At 42.2% G+C, this 23,710-nt stretch overlaps 1 protein-coding gene across 1 annotated transcript; it reads right to left on the reverse strand.

Moving 5' to 3' along the window:
- Window positions 1-3,015: 3,015 nt before the first annotated feature.
- On the reverse strand, window positions 3,016-11,346 carry LOC129024217 (sarcoma antigen 1-like). Its single transcript, XM_054471074.2, is given in 11 exon segments — window positions 3,016-3,287; window positions 3,675-3,768; window positions 4,139-4,513; window positions 4,761-4,853; window positions 4,856-4,896; window positions 5,144-5,288; window positions 5,926-6,050; window positions 6,052-6,064; window positions 6,306-6,446; window positions 6,698-6,912; window positions 11,045-11,346. Coding segments are annotated over 11 exon segments (1,644 nt in total). The 3' UTR covers window positions 3,016-3,187.
- Window positions 11,347-23,710: the final 12,364 nt, after the last annotated feature.

The following is a 23,710-nucleotide window of genomic DNA, read 5'->3' on the forward strand; positions in this document are numbered from 1 at the left end:
CTCTCTGAACCCATGCCTATGGCTCCAAGGGGGCTTCCTATGAACAGCGTTGTCTCAAAAAACAAACAAACAAAAACCCCTAGGCCTGGTTTCCTTGCTGGTTTTTCTTTACAATGGCTTGGCAGCACATGTATTAGTTTTCTATTGCCACATAACAAATTACCCCAAATTAAGCAGCCTAAAACAACACACATTTATTATCCACACTTCTGCAAGTCAAGATCAAATGCTCTGCTTTTCAAGGATTCCCCTGAGAGGGTCAAACACACCCACATCATCTCCATGTCTCAAGGCCAACTGACTTGAGACCTTAATTAGCCAGTAAAATCCTACCATAGCAGTATTTGGATTAGTGCTTGATCAAGTATACAGGAGATGGGAGTCTGGGAAATCAGACTACAGTTGTCTCAGTCAGTTCGAGCTGCTATTACAGAATACCACAGACTGGGTGGCTTCATCACCAGACATTTCTTTCTCACGGTTCTGAAGGCTAGAAGTCCAAGATCAGGGTGCCAGCATGCTCAAATTCTGGTGAGGGTCCTCTTCCTGGCTTGTAGTCAGCCACCTTGCTGTATCCTCACATGTTGAAGAGGCATGGAAGAATAAATTCTCTTTTCTCTAATTATAAGGGCACTAATCTCATCATAGGGACTCAACTATCATGACCACATCTAGGCCTAATTACATCCCAAAGGTAATTAGGGTCCACCTCCAAATATCATCCCATTGGGATTTAGTGTTTCATCATATGAATTATCAGAGGACACAAATATTCACTCCGTCCATAATGCCTGCCTACCACACAAGCCAGAAGTGGACAGTTGCATTAGGACAGGCCCAACTGGGATAGCCCTGAAGGACAGTGGTGAAGGAAAATCCTCCCGGAGAAAAGAACTTTAAGTAGTGCACCTGTGTGGAAGAGAGATGGCCAGACCTATAAGTATGTATCCATGTATAGGCGGTGTCTCATTTATTGGCTGAAAGATCAGGGACTTTGAGGACATAAGATTGAAAATTTGTGACAAGGAGGTCTGGGGAAGAATATGTGGAGAGACCTGTCCAAGTGAACATTCAATGTGAACATATTTGGGGCTCATGAGAGTTCTCAGCAAAGGGTAACCTCAGCAGAGAAGAAATGCAATAATCTGATGGATAAGATACCTATTATCTAGACATTAATCAGCCTCTTTCTCCAACACATGTGTCATAACCAGATGGGCTCAGAAAGTGGCCAAGGTGACAGGGATAGAGATTATGCTTCAACTCACCAAGGCCAACCTTCTACAGTTGATAGAGCCATGAGACAGCCAAGGGTCCCCGGTGAAATCCCGCCTTCAAGCCTAAAACGGCATGAAGTTTGAAAAATCGGACTGCTGGTCCCGAATAAAACCCACGACCCAGAGGGAGAACTGCCACTGCTTGCTCGCCCTTTACCAACTGATTATTTATTTATGTAGTCCCCTTTTTAAAAATTTTATTTATTTATTTATTTATTTATTTATTTATCTAGTTTGTGCCATGGGCAGGGGTGGCTGTGGGGAGCCTGGTCACTTCACTTCCCGTGTGGTGACCTGAAATCAATCTGTGAGGTGGGGGCCTGCTGGTAGGACTCCCTCTCGCTTCACTGAGAGTTTTTTTCCTTTTCACCCAATAAATTCCGCTCCTCACCCTTCGATGTGTCCATGAACATAATCTTTCCAGGTCACGTAAGAAGAACTCGGTTTTAGCTGAACTAACGAGCAAAATTCTGCAACATAGTCATTGCTGAGTGTACAATCTGCCAGAAACACAGAGCAACACTGAGCCTCTTATGTGGCACCTGTCTCCAGAGTTATCAGCCAGCTGTCATATGGCAGGTGATTATATTGGATCACTTCCATTATGGAAGGGACAGGGCTGTGTTCTTACACAAATAGACACTTATTCTGAATATGGATCTTCCTTCCCATACACAGTACTTTGAGAAAATCAACATTTGTGCACTTAGAAAAATACGTTATTTACCATCATGGTATTCCACACAGCATCACCTCCAAGCAAGGCAGTTTCTTCACAGAAAATAAAGTGCAGCATGGGCCCATGCTCATGGGAAATCACTGGTCTTATTCTTTATATTCTGCTATCCCCCCATGATCTTTTTTTAATGGATGGTGCAATGTTACCCACGCTGGTCTTGAACACCAACTCAGCCCCCCAAAGTGTCCCCCATTATCTTAAAGTGACTGGATCAACAGAACAGTGGAATGATCTCGTGGAACTCAGTTATAGTGCTAGCTAGGTGGCAATACCTTGCAGGTCTGAGAAATTACTTTTAGGAAGCAGTGTTTGCTGTTTATCTGCATCCAACATAGTTTGCTTTCTCTCCCATTGTCAGGATTCATGGGTCCTAGAATCAAGGACTATAAATGAGAGTATCTCTACTCACTATTCACCCCAGTGTTCCACTAGCAAAAATGCTTCCTATCATTCCAAATTTAGGCTCTACTGAACTAGAGGTCTTAGTTCCAAAGGAAGAAATGCTTTTGCCAAGGGACACAACAGTGATTCCATTGAAAAGAAATTGATACTGCTGCCGGCCACTTTAGTCTCTTCATCACTTTCCATCTAGAGGTAAAGGAGGGGATCATCTACTGCCTGGCGGTGATGAACCTGACGACCAAAGGGGGATTAATTGCACTACACCAGTCTAGATAGCTTCTTAGTCCTCCCATGCTTTTTGATTACACTTAATGAAAAATTACAGCAACCCTATGCAGGCAGGATATCTAATGGTCCAGACTGTTCAGTCATGAAAGTTTCAGTCATCCTGCCAGGCCAGGCACCGTGACCAGCTGACATGCTATCACAGGGCAAAGGGAATGAGAAATGGGTAGTGAAAGAAGGCAGTTATATATACCAGCTACAACAATGTGAGCTGCTGCAGAAATCAGGACTGTAATACTAAATACCTTGCTAAGTTATTAACTCACCCCCCTCCTCAAGCAGAAGAACAAAGCAACAAACAAACAACAAAAGTACAGCTTTTACTAACAGAGATTTATGAAACTTTAAAACCTCCCTCTTTTTTTTTTTCTTAGCTTCTGGAAAAGAATTCTCTTCACTTCAAAATTATAGGGAGCCTCAGCAATAACCTGTTCCATCCTACAGCGTGTGTCCTTGTTTCTCCTTGGTCTTTGCACAAGCGCAATTACTTTTTTCTCATGTACTTAACTTTTCTGAGATGGCAGTGGGAATCTATTTCTTTAAGCATCTCCTTGAGTTGCTGAATTAAGACAACTTTTTTAAACCTGAAATTGAAGAGATATTATTCCATTAACCAGAGGATACCTACGACATCTATGAGATGTAAGAGTGAGTAGTGGATACAAAATAGTGTTTACAATCTAGAGGCAAATAGAAAATGCATCCTCATGGAATGATACAAACTAGAAAAATACAAAGTGAGTCAACTGAGGGCCCATGCATACTTCCAGATTATGATAAATTTGGAAGGCTCCATGGCATTGGAAGAAAGTGTGAGAATAAGATAATGTCAACGTAAATGCCTGTGGAAATAGGATGAACTATGACTGAAGGCTAGGGATTACAAAGAACAAAGCATGATTTGTTCCTGCCCCTGTCCCAAATTGGGCGCAAGAGCTTGAAACAATAGCAGAGTTCCTTTTTGCACCCACCTTGCTGCTTCCTTGATGGTAAATTCAACAAATTGTCTCTGGATTTTCATAGATCCTTGTACTTCTTCAAGCAAAATGAAAATTCTTTCATAATCTGAAGATATTTAAAAACATTATTATTTCTCCAATTATGAAAATGAAATAGACCTCAACCTTAGTGCATCGACTACCACAGAATACATTTTTCATAGACTACAATGTTATATAGTGTTTGTGTTTTGAATGCTTAAATCACAACACCTGTATATTACTAAGGAAACCATTGTGAAAACTAACAAAGGAAAACAAAAGATTTAAGGAGATGTATGAGAAATTTTCAGTGAAATTAAAGAGAAGCCATGCTAAATCATATACAGATCCAATTTGGCCAAACAATGAGCTCAAGAGGCAGCTCAATTCTGTTCTAAATCATAGAATGAGACATTTCTCATGTTTTCACTGATAGACATTCTTGCACTACTTACTTCGCCCAAACCTTCGAACTTCTTTTATTAATTTATATTTTATATCATCATTAATTTTCTTTGCCATGGCAGGAGACATTTGTGGTGTATTTGGCACAGTTTCCACCGAAGACATTGCTGTGACTGGTGGGTCACCTGCAGAGACACTGTTGTTCTTGATGCCTACCACAAATTCATTACTATCAGGTTTGTAAAGCAGCTCATCTTTGCTGAGACTAGTGAAGTCGTAAGAGAAAGAATCCAATGCATTGTGTGCCCTACGATCTCCTGTCATATTTATAAGCTTTGGTGGAGCAGAATTTGACAGGAAGCCATCAGGAGGGGTTTGACCATTTTCCATCTCCTCCTCCTGGATGTCGTGAATGACAGTAGCATCTGGAATCCAAATGAAAAAGTTAAGCTGTGAGGTAAGTGCATTATGTCACCCCCACAGGTATATCCCTCTAATGCTCAGTTTCTAGGAACTTATCTCATAAAGCAGGAGGATATGCCAGGTGGCAATCCAAGACCCCTCATCCTAAGCTCAAGAAAGACAATACAACAAAACTGCCTTCTCCCCTGTACAACACTATGCATGCATATAGAAGCCAAGTAGGACAGTACAACCAATACATAAACATACACAGATCCCTGGTACTCCTGGATGAAATACCAGCTCCTGACCAATTAATACACCCTGGTGGAACCGTTGACAAGGAGTTATCAGGTGCTTGTTGCCATTTTTCTTCTTCGCCTCATGGACATTGTGAGTGGCGGTGGCATCGGGAAATAAAATGAAGACGTTAATCTGTGAGGTAAATGCATAATGACAACCCCACAGGTATATCCCACTGATGCTCAGGTTCTAGGAAATTATCCCTTAAGGAACTAGGATATACCAGGTGGCAATCAGATAGCCCTAAAATTAAGGGGAGAAAGGATAATACTACAAAGCCTCCTTCATCCCTTGATGACACTATGAATGCATATGGAAAAAAGTTAGGACAGTACCACTTAAAAGCCAACATGTACAGATCCATGGTACTCATAGCTGGAATACCAGCTCCTGCCATAATAATAAACCCTGATGAAAGAGCTGACAAGAAGTTATGAGGTGCTGGTTGGCCTTTTTGTATCTTCTCTTCACGGATATGGTGAGTGATGGTAGCATCTGGAAACCAAATGAACAGGTTGAGCTGTGAGGTAAGTGCATTATGTCAATCCGACAGGTATATCCCTCTGATGTTATATTTCTAGGAAATTATTTCATAAAACAGGAGAGGATATGCCAGGTGATGATCTGAGACACCTCAAATTGAGCTCACAAAAGATAATACCACAAAACTACCTTCTTCCCTTTATGACACTATGCATTCATATGGAAACCAAGTAGGACAGTACAATTAGTAAACAGACCTACACAGATCCCTGGGACTCATGGCTGGAATAACAGCTCCTGACAAATTAATAAGCCCTGGTGTAACAGGGGACAGCAAGGTATCAGGTGTTGACTGGCTGTTTTTATAGTCTTTTCACCGACATTGTGAGTGATGGTAGCATCTGCAAATCTAATGAAGAGGTTGAGCTATGAGGAAAGTGCATCATGTCATCCCCACCGGTATATCCCTCTGATGCTCAGTTTCTAAGAAGTTGTTGCACAAAGCAGGAGGACATGCCAGGTGGCAATCTCAAAAACCCTTAAGTTGAGCTCACAAAAGCTAATAAAACAAAACCACTTTCTCCCCTTCATGACACTATGCATGCATATGGAAACCAAGGACGACAATCCAACTCATAAGTGAACATACACAGGTCGTTGGTACTCATGGCTGGAATACCAGCTCCTGCCATATTAATAAGCCCTGGTGGACTAGCTGACAAGACATTATCAGGTGCTGGTTGGCCATCTTCCATCTTCTCTTCATAGACATTGAGTGACAGTAGCATCTAGAAACCAAAACAAGAGGTCAAGCTGTGGGGTAAGTGCATTATTTCAACAACACGAGTGTATCCCTCTCATGCTCAGTTTTTAGGACATTATCTCATAATGCAGAAGGATACCCCAGGCGGTCATCTGTGACCGCTCAAATTGAGCTCATGAAAGATAATACGATAAAACCACCTTCTTCGACTTATGACGCTGCACGCACATGGAAACCAAGTAGAAATAACTAGTAAACAAACATACACTGATCCCTGGTACTCAGGGGTGGAATACCAGCTCCTGACAGATTAATAAGCCCTGGTGTAATTGTTGACAAGAAGTTATCAGGTGCTGGTTGTCCATTATTTATCTTCTCTTCACAGCCATTGTGAGTGACTGTAGAATCTGGAAATCAAATGAAGAGGTTGAGCTCTGAGATAAGTGCATTATGTCAACCCCACACAGGTATATCCCTCTGATGCTCAATTTCTAAGAAATTATTTCATAAAGAAAGACAGGATGTGCCAGGTGGCGATCTGAGACCACTCAAATTGAGCTCACAAAAGAAAGTACAACCAAACCACATTTTTCCCTTGATGACACTATGCATGCATGTGAAAACCAAGTAGGACAATCCAACTTACAAGCAAACATACACAGATCCCTGGTACTTAGGGATGAAATACCATCTGCTTCCATATTAATGATCCTTGGGAGAACTGTTGACAAGACGTTATCAGGTACTGGTTGGCCATTTTGCATCTTATCTTCAGGGACATTGTGAGTGGCAGTAGCATCAGGAAAATATAATATGTTTAAAATGTGGAAAGAAATAAAACCGTCATTATTCACAGATGATATTGTTCTGTCCCTAGAAAATGTAAATGAATAAAATCTTTATGATTAATAAGCAAATTTAGTCAAGTTACTAGATATTATAAAAACCACTGGTATTTCTTTATAAATAACACCAACAAATAGAATATCAAATTTCAAATGTCTGCATAGTGTTCGCTGGTGTATATGTGCCACATTTTCTTAATCCAGTCTATCATTGTTGGACATTTGAGTTGGTTCCAAGTCTTTGCTATTGTGAATAGTGCCGCAATAAACATACGTGTGCATGTGTCTTTATAGCAGCACAATTTATAATCCTTTGGGTATATACCCAGTAATGGGATGGCTGGGTCAAATGGTATTTCTAGTGCAGCACACCAACATGGCACATGTATACATATGTAACAAACCTGCACGTTGTGCACATGTACCCTAAAACTTAAAGTATAATAATAATAAAAAAGAAAAAAAAAGAGTAGATGTGACACTGAAAAAAAAAATTCAAATTTCATTAATAACAGTACCAAAAACATAAAATATTTAGGAATAAATCCAATGATGTGCTACAGCACTACATAAAAACTATAAAACATCACTGAGAGAAATTCAAGATTACAGTAAATGGAGAAAAAATCTTCTTTCCATGGAATGGAAGACATTATTAAGAGGCTTTATTTTTAATTCTCCCAGAATGATCATAGCAATCTTATTTAAAATTCCGCCATGTAAAAAAAATTCTGAAAATTGACAAGCTGATAATTATTTTTAAAAGTATATGGACATTTAAGATTTGGAAAACCCCAGACAATCTTTAAGAAATAGAAGTGGCCGGGCGTGGTGGCTAACTCCTGTAATCCCAACACTTTGGGAGGCCGAGGCGGGCAGATCACGAGGTCAGGAGTTCGAGACCAGCCTAGCCAACATGGTGAAACCCCATCTCTATTAAAAATATAAGAATTAGCCGGGCATGGTGGCAGGCACCTATAATCCCAGCTGCTCAGGAGGCTGAGGCAGGAGAATTGCTTGAACCTGGGAGTCCGAATTTGCAGTGAATGGAGATCACGCCATCACACTCCAGCCTGGGCAACAAAAGCAAAAATCCATCTGCAAAAAAAAAAAAAAAAAGAAAAGAAAAAGAAAAAGAAAAGAAATAGAAGTAAGTTGGTAGATATACACTATTAAATATGAGATTTACTATAAAGGTAGAGTGATTAAAACAGTGTGATATTGGAGCAATGACAGGCAAATACACCAAGGGAAGAGGACACAGAGGCCAGAAACAATCTGGAAATACAAAATAGATAGATTTACCACAAGAGAGCTCCTGGAAATCATTGTGGAAAGGACAGTGCTTTTAATAAATGCACTTGATAAATGTGATAAATGCAGGGAAAATACAAACCTTGAATCTTACCTCATCCCACTCCAAAAACTTTATTGAAGATGGATAGACAATCTAGTAAACACTTAAGATATTATCTTCACAAGTGCCTATAGAATAGGCAAAGATGTTTTTAACAAGGATAAAAAATCACTAACCATAAAGAATGAATTGTTTGCTGGGCGCGGTGGCTCACACCTGTAATCCCAGCACTTTGGGAGGCTGAGGTGGGCAGATCACCTGAGGTCAGGAGCTTGAGACCAGCCTCACCAACATGGAGAAACCCTGTCTCTAGTAAAAATACAAAATTAGCTGGGCGTGGTGGTGGGTGCTTGTAATCCCAGCTCATCGGGAGGCTGGGGCATGAGAATCGCTTGAACACGGGAGGCAGAGGTTGCAGTGAGCTGAGATCGTGCCATTGCACTCCAGCCTGGTCAACAAGAGCAAGACTCTCAAAAATAAATAAATAAATAAATAAGAATGAATTGTTGAATTACACATAATTAAATGGAAAACTTCTATTCCTCAAAAGACACTATTAAGACAATGAAAAAGCAAAGTATATTTGTAGATTACATATTATACAGTATATATGTATAGGTTATACATGTAAATATGTATTAATTACACACACACACACACACCCATATATATACATCTGTATGTACATCTGACAACAACTGAGTGGAATCCAGAATATATCCAGAACTACAAATCAATTTTTAAAAAGCAAACATCTCAATAAAATCTGGGGGGAAAAGCTGAATATGCACTTCATAAGAGTCATACTCAAATAGCTAATAAACACCTCAAATATACCTGGACTCTGACTGTACTCCATTCCATGAAAATTTATTTGAGATGAATGGGAGATCTAGAAGAATACTTAGAATATTATCATCATGGCATTGGGTGAGGCAAAGATGTTTCTTAAAATAATAAAAAGGAATAGTCATAAATAAGCACTGATGAATAAAATTAAGAGAATCTGTTCATCTAAAACACATTATTAAGATAGTGTAAAAGCAAAACAGATTTGTAGAAGATACTAAAATTGTATACACATTTGTCTATATGTACATATATGCCGGTGTATAACTGAAATCCAGAATATATGAAAACCACAAATCCATTTTTACAATACAAACATCTCAATAAAATTTGGGGGAAAAGACCTGAAAAGGAACTTCCGAAAAGCTGTAGTTAAACGACCAATAAACACATAAAAAAAACTCCAAAAAAAAAAATCAATAAATAGATGGGCGCAGTGGCTCACGCCTGTGATCCCAGCACTTTGGGAGGCCAAGGGGGTGGATCACTTGAGCCCGGGAGTTGGAGAACAGCTTGGGCAACTTGGTAAAACCCTGTCTCTACTAAAAAATACATAGATTAGCCGGGCTTGGTGGCGTGCGCTTGTAGTCCCAGCTACTCGGCGGACTGAGGGAAGAGAGTCAATTGAGCCCCGGGAGGTTGAGATTGCAGTGAGCCGAGACCATGCCACTGCACTCCAGCCTGGGCGACAGAGTGAGACCCTGTCTCAGAAGACAGACAAAAATCAATAAATAAAAACAATTTTTTTAAAAAATGGTGCTCAATCTCATTAATTGGCAGAGAAATGCAAGTGTAGACATAAAGAGAGATCACTGCACACCCATCAGAGTGGCTGAATGGAATGAAAGAGTAACTGTACAGCGATTGAGCGAAAGTGGCACAGCTGGAACCTTCGAGTATTTCTGGACCCCGGTTTCCACACAGACACCCAGGGCTATGGCCCAAAGGTCAGAGAGAATCCCAAAGAAGAGCTCCTTCAGGACTGAGATCAACCAACCGAGGAAAAGCACCCCACCCTAGTGTGAGACAGAACTCCCAAGGTCAGGTGGCCTCCCTCATGGCTGACACAGAGCTCCCCGAGTCCCACCATAAGCTTAGAGAATCCAAAGAACAGCATCCCACCCTCCTCCGGCACCGAGAGAGAGAACCCACAGATATTATTTTAAAACCCAGCACCAAGAGAAAGCATCCGGTAAGCGTTCCCATCAGGGATAAACAGATCCAAAGAAAAGCGAACACAGCCTAGCTGAGAACGAGCGACATCCAAGGACAAATGTGCCCCACGGCCAACATCAGCACCCAAGGAAGAGTCCCTCTCGGGCTGAGATAAAGCCCCCGATGGAGAGTAACCCCACAGGGCGACGATCATGCATCTGGAGAACAGTCACCCCCACCCCAGCTCCTGAGCACAGACAGGATCCCCAAGGCAGAGTCGCCACTCAGGGCTGTGACTGAATGGGGAAGAAACAACCCTGAACCCAAGTCTGACAAAGGGAACCAAGGCAGGGTCCCCACCCCCGGGCTCAGGTCATTTCAGCAGGAAAAGTCCCTCACGTCATCGAGAGGGAGCCCCCAAGAAAAGCCCCCTGGCCCCACAACATAGCCGAGACAAGGTGCCCAAGGAAAACACTCTCCCACGGCTAACACAGGCACCCACGGTGGTGTCTCCAGAGCGGAACCACATCACTCAGGGAGCCGTACCACACACCCAACACCTGATGCAGTGCAGCCCAGAAAAGACACTTTCTGGGGCGAAATTAAAACATCCAGAGAAAAACCACCCCACTCACAGTTCTGAAGTCCTGACCTTGCCGGAGAAGCGGAGGCGGCACCTCACAAAATGGCAGCAAAAATTCCACCACTGGCTGAACTTTCTAGAAACCTGCCCTCTGAGAGTTGTGGGAAATGTGCCGCCTAGGGCACCTGCGAATGATGTGCATGGGACTTGTCTCACCAGAAGCACAGATCCCATACAGCCCAAGAGGGATGGAAGGGAAGCTGCTGGCCACCACTTGTCCTGCCCCAGCTGAACACTGGGAACCTGTTGGGGGTGCCAGAGTCCCGAGGTGACGCCTTGTACTCTGCAAGTCCGTAGGCTCCAGCCAGGAGAACCAGGAAGCACAGCCCTCCCATTCTCTGACTCTGGCGCCCTCTACAGTCGGCCTTCTTTAACAACTGCACAGCTACGCAGGGAGAGGAACGCAGAACTTTCTCACACAGCGGGATGAAATTGCCTGGGTAACATAGCCAGACCATGGCTGTACAAAACAGCCAACCAACCAAAAAGAAAAAGAAAAACACAAAAATTAGCTGGGCGTGTTGGCGCGCACCTGTGGCCCCAACTACTCAGAAAGTTGACGTGGGAGGATCACTTGAACCTGGGAGGCAGAAGTTGCCATGAGCCGAGATCGTGCCACTGCACTCCACCTTGGGCGACAGAGCCAAACCCTGTCTCAAAAAGAATGGGGTGAATTTGTACCTGACCGCCAGTAAGTTCATGGCTGGCACACTATATTAACGCACAAAAAAAGAAGAAATGTATGTTATCATCACATTTAAAGCATAAACCATGTTAAAAATGCAATAACCTATTCATGAGAAAAAATGTAAAAGCATTTAAGAAAGGTCTCTATCATTCAGTATGATACTAGCTGTGGGTCTATCAGAAATCCACTGCACACATTATTCCTAGGGGAGAAATATGAGATGCATTCCTTGTAAAACCAAAACAGGACAGAATTGCCCACTGCCATCACTTCTGTGCAACACAGCCCTACAGGAATTCCTAGCTTACACCTGAATATAGCGGGTGGGGTATTCACACAAAGCCAGCTATCAGACAGTTTAATTAAACACAAGCTCTGAGAATGGTGCTTCTCAGGGAGTTTTGGTGACATGCTTAATAGTGGTGATTAGGTGGCTCATGCCTGTAGTTCCAGCTACTTGGGAGGCTGAGGCAGGAGGATTGCTTGAAACAAGGAGGTCGAGGCTGCAGTGAGCCATAAGTGCTCCACTGCCATCCAGTATAGGAGATAGAGTGAGACCCTGTCTCAAACATAATAATAATGCTAGTATTAATAGTGGTGATTGTCTGGAAATAGAGATTTTAGGGGAGCTCCCTGCAGTGGCTGATAATTTGCTGATATTCAGAGCTACCAGAGTTGTGAGGGTGTGAGTTTAAAGGCTAATATGTAGCAGAGGAGGGGCGTGGGGGAATGGAACAAATTAAATCACCACAAAGCTTAGGGTTTGTAGTGTGATTTAGCCATTTTTCTTGAATAAATATTCTTCGGACTGTTGAATTCCCAGAATTCCAAGAATTTCTATGTTGACAATATTTGCCACTTTTTAGAAATAAAGCCATGGATTTTCACTGGTCTTTCCTCCATGATTCCAGTAGTCTTCTATATGTTACATTTTAACCTAAATATAAATCCAACAAATGAGACTGTAATTTATATTCTCTCTCTTTTTTCCTGTATGAAAACTAATATAAGTGGTGCCTGCATATCATTCACCTCTGTTGGTAAGCTAGCCCTGAGGTACTGCTTCTTCATTCAACTGGTTATAGTGTACTCCCCATAGGGATGTAAGTACAGATTGAGAGAATATATTAGTTTTATTGCCGTGTAACAAACTACTCCAAATTAAATGGCTAAAAGCAACACTGAATTATTATTTATTATCTCACAGTTCTGCAGTTCAGAAATCTGGGAGGTCTTGAGTTGGTTCCCTACTTGGAGTCTCAAAAGGCCAAAATCAAAATTGTATGCAAGCAGTGTTCTCATCTAAAAAGTTTGGGGTGGAATGCAATTCCAAATTCATTCAGATTATTGGCAGAATCCAATTCCTTGCCGTGCAGAACTGAAACCCTTGATTCTGGCTGGTTGTGAGCTGGAGCTCACTCTCAACTCATAAAGGGGCTTACCAAGTCTTTTCTTGAGGTCCCTCCCCTACCTTCAAGCCAGCATCAGCATGTCAAATTCTTCTCATTCTTCATAACCGTCTCATCCTCTTGTGGTACCAGCTGGAGAAAAGATTCTGCTTTTAAAGACTCATGTGTGTGGGTTAGGCCCACCTGGATAATTCCTCTATATTTAGGTTAACAGGTTAGTAACCTTAATTACATCTGCAAAATCGCTTTTGTCATGCTATGTAACATAATCAGGGGATGAAATTCATGGGGACCATTTTAGTATTCTGCCAATCGTAGATGGAGAAAGTTGTGTAGCAGGAATAGGATCCATGTGTATTTTGGCCACTTCATCATGGAACTTACTTTCACCTTCAGGACATGCTTGATCTTGTACATACCAATTCCATTTAATAATGGGGTGCTTCTATGCATACCCATTGCTGTAACTTGGTGGGTCAGAAAGCACCTAGGATAAGACTGGCATGTCTAAGTAGCATTATAATTTGGTGTCCATGGTCAAACATTGAATGTCACCCAAGGCTCAGTAATAAATCACATATTTTTCAAAAGAATCAGCATGATGTTTGTGTCTTCAAGAAATTCGTGTCAATTCAGAACTGGGGTCCTGTAGTCATTGAGAAATCTAATAATTTCTCTTCCGCATCTACTTTCACTTTAGTGAAGGGCTACAGGCCTTCTTTGAGTAAGAATGGGAGAAAGAGTGGTGGTATAAACTTTTTCATTTTAGAAAGGTCCCTCCTCAAGAGGCCTTGTCTTATTTCATGAGGTTTTAGGTCTATAAACTAGTCAAGTCTGCAACTTGATTGAGGCACAACCTTTCAGTCATCATGGGGTTAAGGAGGGATATGTCTAAAATTTAGGAGATCCTATAGAGCACCTCTTGGTACTCCTGTGTCCAGTGATGAAAGTCAATGAAAACTACAACAGCCTAATTCAATCAGGACTGCTTATGGCCATGAACCTCAAGATTGGAGGTTTGAGTCACCCCACTAGGAAAAGGTCTGTCACCAGGGAAGATGCTTGATGAGGACAAAGGGAGTATAAAATGGGTAGTGGGAGAAGTGACTACATGACCATAGGCAGATGCAAAGACTATCATAAGTCCTTGTTTCTGTGTTTGTTTCAGAATAAAGAGTATCACTTCCTTATTTTGATATGAATTCATTTGCATATATATTAATATTATATGTGTCACATATATGTTTTATAATATATATATAAACTAAATATTTTTGGTTTTGACCTCCTGACATCCCCTGATCTCCTACCACAAGATGTGTTATTAAGTTAACTTTATTTTTCAGAATTTAAGATGCAGGATATTAAAGGCACAGTGTGAATTAGGCAGCAGCAGATTGAACAAGATTTAAGAAAAATGTGGAGCTTTAGTGCCCTGTTTTGGAGAAGAGTTCGTGTTTTCAAGTGACAAGGGTATAACATGCAATTTGTCAACTTGGCTAGGCTGAATTGTATTAGCCACAGTTCTCTTTCTGGGAAGTATCTGGTGTTCCCCCGGAGGTTCTTTGAAAATTGTGCAGGGCAGTGGATAGGAGGTAGCAGCCATTTGTAGCTACACACGTTGTTGCTGCTCTCTGGATTCACCTTATTGGTATGAAGCTGCAGCCAGACCTACAATTTCTCTTCCTTCCCCTGGATGCTCTTTCACCTTCTCTATCTTCTGGGCCAGGTGTATATGTTTAGCTCTGCTAGGCACTGAAAGAGCCCTTCCTGGCTACTGTAGGACGCCCTCATCAGCAAGATCAGAGGCAACAAAAATGAACGTGTACCTCCATCTGCCCTCATAATGTTCCAGATCCTCTTTGTAGGTTTCAGCCTGTTTGTTACATCGCCATCCTCAGTAGAGACGACAAAAGCCTTATAGAGACTACGTTACCACCTTTCACAATTGTGTAAGAGCAATTCTTTCTAAGAAATCAATCATTCAATCTGTGTATCTATCCACTGCCTTTATTAAGCCTCATTGTATCACCTGCTTATAGAGTTGCATAGTTTTACTCTATGCTGATAACTAGTACACACGGCCTGTCCTGAAATCCATTTTTAAAAATTTCCTTGCTGCTAAGGTCAATATTTCATAATCAAGCATGAACAAATACCACTGTTGACAGTGAGTGCAGTTTTGAAGTCTAAATTCTGATGTTCTTAATATTCTTAAAGAAAATGGTACAATTTACTTTTCTATGAAGGAATAACAAAGCACAAGAAAGACAACTAGGCTGGGCATGGTGACTCATGCCTGTAATCCCAGCCCTTTGGGAGGCTGAGGCAGGAGGATTGCTTGAGCCCAGGAGTTAGAGACCAGACTGAGCAATATGGCAAGATCCTAGGTCTCCAAAAAATATAATGATAGTACAAAAATTAGCCAGACATGGTGGTGTGCACCTGTGGTCCCAGCTACTTGGGAGGCTGAGGTGGGAGGATCGCCTGAGCCTGGGAAGCCAAGGCTGCAGTGAGCCAAGATCCTGACACTGCACTCCAGCCTAGGCAACAGGGCAAAATTCTGTTGGAAAGAAAGAAAAGAAGGAAATAAAGAAAGAAAGAATGAATTGAGGAAAGAAAGAAAGAGAAGAAAAGAAAAGGAAAGAAAGACAACTGGAAAATTCTCCAGCAATAATAGACTTGTGAAAATTAATAAAATGTTTTATTTGTATATATGACAAGTTGAAATCTTTTTGTACGCAAAATGTTTGCAAATTAATAAAAAACAAAACATTACTTATAAATGTAAACCTTTGTAAAATATTAAGGTAAAACCACACAATATTTTGCTCTTTTTGTGCTTTAAAAGCAATCCAACTTACAAGGGATGTGAAGGACCTCTTCAAGGAGAACTACAAACCACTGCTCAAGGAAATAAAAGAGGATACAAACAAATGGAAGAACATTCCATGCTCATGGGTAGGAAGAATCAATATCATGAAAATGGCCATACTGCCCAAGGTAATTTATAGATTCAATGCCATCCCCATCAAGCTACCAATGACTTTCTTCACAGAATTGGAAAAACTACTTTAAAGTTCATATGGAACCAAAAAAGAGCCCGCATTGCCAAGTCAATCCTAAGCCAAAAGAACAAAGCTGGAGGCATCACGCTACCTGACTTCAAACTATATTAGAAGGCTACAGTAACCAAAACAGCATGGTACTGGTACCAAAACAGAGATATACACCAATGGAACAGAACAGAGCCCTCAGAAATAATGCCACATATCTACAAGTATCTGATCTTTGACAAACCTGACAAAAACAGGAAATGGGGAAAGGAGTCCCTATTTAATAAATGGTGCTGGGAAAACTGACTAGCCTTATGGAGAAAGCTGAAACTGGATCCCTTCCTTACACCTTATACAAAAATTAATTCAAGATGGATTAAAGACTTACATGTTAGACCTAAAACCATAAAAACCCTAGAAGAAAACCTAGGCAATACCATTCAGGACATAGGCATGGGAAGGACTTCATGACTAAAACACCAAAAGCAATGGCAACAAAAGCCAAAATTGACAAATGGGATCTAATTAAACTCAAGAGCTTCTGCACAGCAAAAGAAACTACCACCAGAGTGAACAGGCAACCTACAGAATGGGAGAAAATTTTTGCAATCGACTCAGCTGACAAAGGGCTAATATCCAGAATCTACAGTGAACTCAAGCAAATTTACAAGATAAAAACAAACAACCTCATCAACAAGTGGGCGAAGGATATCAACAGACACTTCTCAAAAGAAGACATTTATGCAGCCAAAAGACACATGAAAAAATGCTCATCATCACTGGCCATCAGAGAAATGCAAATCAAAACCACAATGAGATACCATCTCACACCAGTTAGAATGGCGATCATTAAAAAGTCAGGAAACAACAGGTGCTGGAGAGGATGTGGAGAAATAGGAACACTTTTACACTGTTGGTGGGACTGTAAACTAGTTCAACCATTGTGAAAATCAGTGTGGTGATTCCTCAGGGATCTAGAACTAGAAATACCATTTGACCCAGCCAACCCATTACTGGGTATATACCCAAAGGATTATAAAACCTGCTGCTATAAAGACACATGCACACGTATGTTTATTGCGGCACTATTCACAATAGCAAAGACTTGGAACTAACCCAAATGTCCAACAATGATAGACTGGATTAAGAAAATGTGGCACATATACACCATGGAATACTATGCAGCCATGAAAAATGATGAGTTCGTGTCCATTGTAGGGACATGGATGAAGCTGGAAACCATCATTCTGAGCAAACTATCGCAAGGACAAAAAACCAAACACTGCATGTTCTCACTCATAAGTGGGAATTGAACGATGAGAACACATGGGCACAGGAAGGGGAAGATCACACACCGGGGACAGTTGTGGGATTGGGGGAGGGGGGAGGGATAGCATTAGGAGATATACCTAATGCTAAATGACGAGTTAATGGGTGCAGCACACCAACATGGCACATGTATACATATGTAACAAACCTGCACATTGTGCACATGTACCCTAAAACTTAAAGTATAATAATAATTAAAAAATTAAATTACATTAAAAAATTAAAAATAAAAAAAAAAATTTAAACAGCCAGTAAACATTGTTTCTGATTCAGCCTATGTAGTGCAAGCCACACAAAATATTGAATGTGCCTTAATTCGAAATGTGACTGAACAACTTAATTTTTTATTTCATTCTTTACAGCAAGCAGTACAACAAAGGCATTCACCTGTCTATATCACTCATATGAGAGCACGTACTAACCTCCCTGGCCCTTTAAGTAAACTTAATCAAAGGGAGGATGCATTAGTGTCTGCAGCTTTTGCTGATGCACAAACATTTCATACTTTAACCCATCTTAATGCTGCTGAAAAAGATATGGTCTATCATGGAAACAAGCTAAAGAAATTGTGCAACACTGTTCTGCCTGCCAAGTCCTGCATGTGCCACATCAAGGAACAGGAGTTAACCCTAGAGATTTATCTCCAAATTCCATTTGGCAGATGGATGTAGCACATATTCCTGCTTTTGGAAAATTGTCCTTTGCTCATTTTTCAGTAGATACCTATTCACATTTTATCTGGGCCACATGTCAAACAGGGGAGGCTACAGCTTGTGTTAAAAGACATCTTTTATCTTGCTTTTCTGTTATGGGAATCCCAGAAAAAAAATCAAAACTGATAACGGCCCAGGATACTGTAGCATTCTTTCAACAATGGAATATTGCCCATACTAGAGGTATTCCATATAACTCACAAGGACAGACAATAGTGGAAACAGCTAATCGTACTTTAAAAACTGAAATACAAAAGCAGAAGGCAGGAGACCAGGAATATAAAATACCACATATGCAATTGCATCTAGCTTTATTAACATTAATTTTTTTTAATGTACAAAAAGATCAACCCATAACTGCAGCGGTACAACACCTGACAGAACAAAAGGAAAATAAAAAGGCTGGAGAAGATATATGGTGGAGGGATGCACATACAAAGAACTGGGAAAAAAGGAAAGATAATTATCTGGGGAAGAGGATTTGCTTGTGTCTCTCCAGGTGACAATCAGGTGCCTGTGTGGGTGCCCACCAAACATCTGAAGATCTATCATGAGCTACAGCATCTAGTGGACCCAACTGTACGGTGCAAATTGAAGGTTTGAAAAGCCTCGATTTGCTTTCCCTGTGCCTTCTGTAAGAAGGGGCCTGTTTCTCATTTTCAGTGGCCTCCCAGCTATAGCTACAAAGGTTTTTGCTTCTGTTTCAGTAGATTTACTAACGTGGGGGTGAGGGTATGCATGTGGATGCCCTCAAGATGTATACGACCATGGAACGGGAGACCGGAGGGACTCATGGATCCCAACCACGGACCAGGTTTCCCCAGTACGAGCCATGAGCCAGTTGAATCTGAATGTGAAGATGGAACGAAGACTGACCAGAGTCACGATGCTTAATGGACCAATGCTTTCTGACTCAGCTCCTCTCTACCCTGAATACAAGAGACCCTAATAGTTAGGCAGGAATATCATTGCCCCCATTCAGCATGAAAAAGTTACAGAAGACCGACCTTCATCCTTCTGTAACCCTTAGAATTAAGGGTCCTCTTGTAAAAGGGAAAGGGGAGATGTGTGGGAAGCATTCAAATCAGAGTGACTCCAGTTTGCATAAGGGCTAAGAAAAATGAAGCTGGATCACCAACTGGCAATTAAGGGCTGCACAACCTGTAATTGACTTGCTCAATTAAAAGAGGCCACCTTTTATGCTAGTAATAATGATAGTAATAATGATACCATCTCTTTTACAAAAAAGAGAAGAGGGGTATATTGGGAAAAAGCTGAGTGTTGGGAAAAAAACTGAGGCAGGGCTTACATGTCTGACATAAAGTCCTCAGGCATGTGTCTATATTTGCTTGCTCCTAGCTTCTAGCCCTCCTAGGCTCCCAGATCAATTCTATTCCCATTATCTCAAGTAGCAGAACATGTTCCATATAAATGGTAAAGCATCACAGCTGTAGATCATGCACCTGCCTTTTTGACCCCCACATTCTCACCACCTGTCTGTTTGTTGGATTACCAATAAATAGTGTGGGCTCCCAGAGCTTGAGGCCTTTGCAGCCTCTACAATCACAATGGCCCCCTGGTCCCACTTTCCTTCTCAAACTTTTTCTCAATCCTTTGACTCTGCCAGACTTCATCGCCCCCATCACCTGGTGCTGGGTCTGATCACCCCAACAGTTTGCCAGTAGTAAAATGAGCACTGGTAGTGCACAGTAAGAAATAGCAAAAGAATTACTCGAATTTACACCTTTAGAGTCTTATACTCAAGTGTAGGGACCAGCCCCACAGGGTTGGTGGGTTTCTCCCCATGTGTGGAGACAAGAGAGTGTAGAAATAAAGACACAAGACAAAGAGATAAAAGAAAAGGCAGCTCGGCCCGGGGGACCACTACCACCAAGACGCGGAGACCAGTAGTGGCCCCGAATGCCAGGCTGCACTGATATTTCTTGGATACAAGACAAAGGGGCAGGATAAAGAGAGTGAGCCATTTCCAATGATAGGTAAGGCCACGTGGGTCATGTGTCCACTGGACAGGGGGCCCTTCCCTGCCTGGCAGCCGAGGCAGAGAGAGAGAGGAGACAGAGAGAGAGAGACAGCTTATGCCATTATTTCTTCTTATTAGAGGCTTTTAGTACTTTCACTAATTTTGCTACTGCTATCTAAAAGGCAGAGCCAGGTGTACAGGATAGAACATGAAGGTAGACTATGAGCGTGACCACTGAAGCACAGCATCACTGAGAGATGGTTAGGCCTCCGGATAACTGTGGGCGAGCCTGTCTAATGTCAGGCCCTCCACAAGAGGTGGAGGAGTAGAGTCTTCTCCAAACTCCCCCGGGGAAAGGGAGACTCCCTTTCCCGGTCTGCTAAGTAGCGGTTGTTTTTCTTTGACACTTACACTACCGCTAGACCACGGTCCGCTTGGCAACAGGCGTCTTCCCGGACGCTGGCATTACCGCTAGACCAAGGAGCCCTCTGGTGGCCCTGTCCAGGCATAACAGAAGGCTCGCACTCTTGTCTTCTGGTCACTTCTCACTATGTCTCCTCAGCTCCTATCTCTGTATAGCCTGGTTTATCCTAGGTTATGATTATAGAGTGATGATTATTATAATATTGGAATAAAGAGTAATTGCTACAAACTAGTGATCAATTATATTCATATATAATCATATCTAAGATCTATATCTGGTATAACTATTCTTATTTTTTATTTTATTATACTGGAACAGCTTGTGTCCTCAGTCTCTTGCCTTGGCACCTGGGTGGCTTGCGACCCACAATCAAGTGCCTATAAAAGACAAGTCCCTGGGTGACTAACTGTAAATTTTTTGTCTGGTCTCTAACTCCTGGGCTCCAGCAATACTCCTTCCTCAGCTTCCCAAAGTACTGGGATTACAGGCATGAGCCACCGGCCCTGACCTGGTTGGCTTTCTTGTGCTTTGATATCTTAGAATGGTTTGGTCAAAATAAGAAGTATTGAGTGGTTGATTTGTTGTTTCTAATGTACTGTAGAACATGAAGAAAGAAGTCACTAAAGTTCTTGCTCAAGGCTGAATGAAGGACCTGATAACATCTATGACTGCCCTGAAAGAAACTGTCATCTCCTATAGCAACCAGGCCAAGATTTGGGGAAATAAAATCCAAAGTCTACTCCTGTCAGTGGCTGAATTACAACACAAATTGAATTCACAACCTCAAAAGGGTCTCTTCTGTTAACGTTAGGGCACTAATAGGGAGAAATCAGATACTGAAAACTGGAATGGAAATGTATAGGTTTATGCCAATGAATCTGGGCACTTTGAACTGTGTTTTAGTCAGTTAGGGCTGCTATAATAAAATACCATATACTAGGTAGCTTATAAACAACAGAAATTGTATTTCTCACATTTCTAGAGGCTGTAAGTCTGAGATCAAGGTGCCAGCATGGTCGGGTTCTGGTGAGGGCCCTCTTCCATGTTGCCAGGGCACAGAGAGCTCCCTGGGGTCCCTTTTATATGGACAATATTCCCATTTATTAGGGCTCCACTTTCATGACCTAATCACCTTCCAATGGCTCCACCTCCTAATAACATCACAATAGGAGTTAGGATTTCAATAAATGAATGTGGCGGGGGACACAAACATTCAGTCTATTGCAAATCCCTAAATTTTCCCGGTGTCTTTGTCAATAGAAGCAGTGCTCCCACTCCTCCTGCCCGAGGTTCCCCTTTACCCCAAGAGCTGTAAGGGTCTCACCTAAGATTGTTGCCTTGAAGGGCCCTGCTGCTCCTCCTCTGAAACTAACACCACCACCCCTCACTGCTTCTTAACCTACAACCTACACTTAAATTCAAGTTCCTGCTGGCCAAAACAGTGAGTTAAACACTGAGCCCTGTCAGGAGGTGTGATAGTCACCAAAACAACTGTATGATTTTTCCAATACAAAGTTTATATAGTAGTCTCTGGTAAATGTGTGAGAGTAGTTCTTAAGGCTGGGGTATGAAGGTGGACAAAATATAATATTGGATCTGGCTTCAAATATTTGTGTGCAAGTTTTGCTGCGGATATATGCTTGTATTTCTCTTGGATATTTAGTTAGAAGTGGAATTTCCAGGTCATTCGATAACTCTATTATCAATTCTGTGATGAAATGCCAGACTATTTTTCAAAGATGCTGCATCATTTTACATTCCCAGCAGCAATGGTGGAGGGTTCCAATTTCTCCACATCCTCTATAACACTTGTTAATTACTTGTTAATATTCATCCCAGTGAGGTGAAGTAGTATCTCCTTGTGGATTTGATTTCCATTTCCTTAATGTCTGAGGACATTGATGATCTAGTCCTCAATGTTTAAGGTTTGTAGAAATGAGGTCCTGGTTTCTTTGCTGGGTGACAGCCAGGGACCATTCTCAGCTCCTAGGCCCTCCAGCATAGCTTCGTTGTGTACTCCTACATCTTCAAAACAGTAAAGCCCAATCAAATCCCTCTTGTCCTTTGACTATCTTGTACTTCTGTTTCTGCTCTCTGATGAAGAAATCTGTCTGCTTTTATGTGTTTTTATTGGTGTGGGTTGGGGGGCGTCAGTGGTGTTGTTCATTTGTTTGTTTGTTTGTTAGACAGGGTCTCGCTCTGTCTCCCAGGCTGGAGTGCAGTGATGTGATCATGGCTCACTGCAGCCTCAAATTGCTGGGTTAAAATGATCCTCTCGCCTCAGCCTCCCAAGTAGCTGGGACTATAGGCATGCACCACCACACCCACCTAATTTAAAAAAACAATTGTGTTTGGAGACCGGGGTTTCACTATGCTGGCCAGGCTGGTCTCGAACCCCTGGACTCAAGTGGTATGCCCACCTCACCCTCCCAAAGTACTGGGATTACAGGCGTGAAACACCGCGCCCATCTCTGTCTGCTTTTAAAGGACTCAACTGAGTGTGGCAGGCCCATCCACAGGGACAACTCAGGGATAACTAAGATATGGAGTTTATGCCATCTGCAAAAGCCCATCCCAGCTGGTCACTGCTGGAGTGGGCAGAGGCTGCGTGGCTGGGTCCTGCAGGCCCATGGCCGCTGATGGATGAGTGTGCCCAGGAGGCAAGTCCGCTGGCAGCACAGGGAACAAAGATGGCTGGGGTGGGGTTCAGGCAGGGCTTCTCCCAGGACAGACCTGGGTGCAGAACTGGGAGGACCGAGGTGACACTGAGCCCTGGCGGCTCCTACTCTGATGAGCTGCAGCTGCCAGGCGAGGATGTGGAGCCCTGGCAGTGTAGGGCAGCTGAGAGCCTATGGGCAGGCACCCCAGGACCCAAGATGAGGGCAGCTGCCAGAGCCAGCTCCAACTGCTACAGTCCAAGGCCACCACTGTGAGGCTGTCTGGTTCTACCAATGTTCTCTCCTTTCAGCATTTGTTGGTACCCCAGTGAGTTTCCCCATAATAACCCCAGACATTGCCTCAGGTACCTGAAGAAGAATGCAGCTTTGAAGATGGGGTGCTTAATCCCAAGAATCCCCACCCATTTGGCCACATCAAATGACTTTGGTATTGTAATTTGCATTTTGTATGCAAAAGGCTCAAAATACTTCAGGGGTAGGCTGGTGTTCGATTTTTGCTAGAGAACAACCACTACTTTACCCCAGACTTTTACCATGTCTTCAA

Source organism: Pongo pygmaeus, chromosome X (assembly GCF_028885625.2).
Source record: "Pongo pygmaeus isolate AG05252 chromosome X, NHGRI_mPonPyg2-v2.0_pri, whole genome shotgun sequence".
Taxonomy (NCBI): domain Eukaryota; kingdom Metazoa; phylum Chordata; class Mammalia; order Primates; family Hominidae; genus Pongo; species Pongo pygmaeus.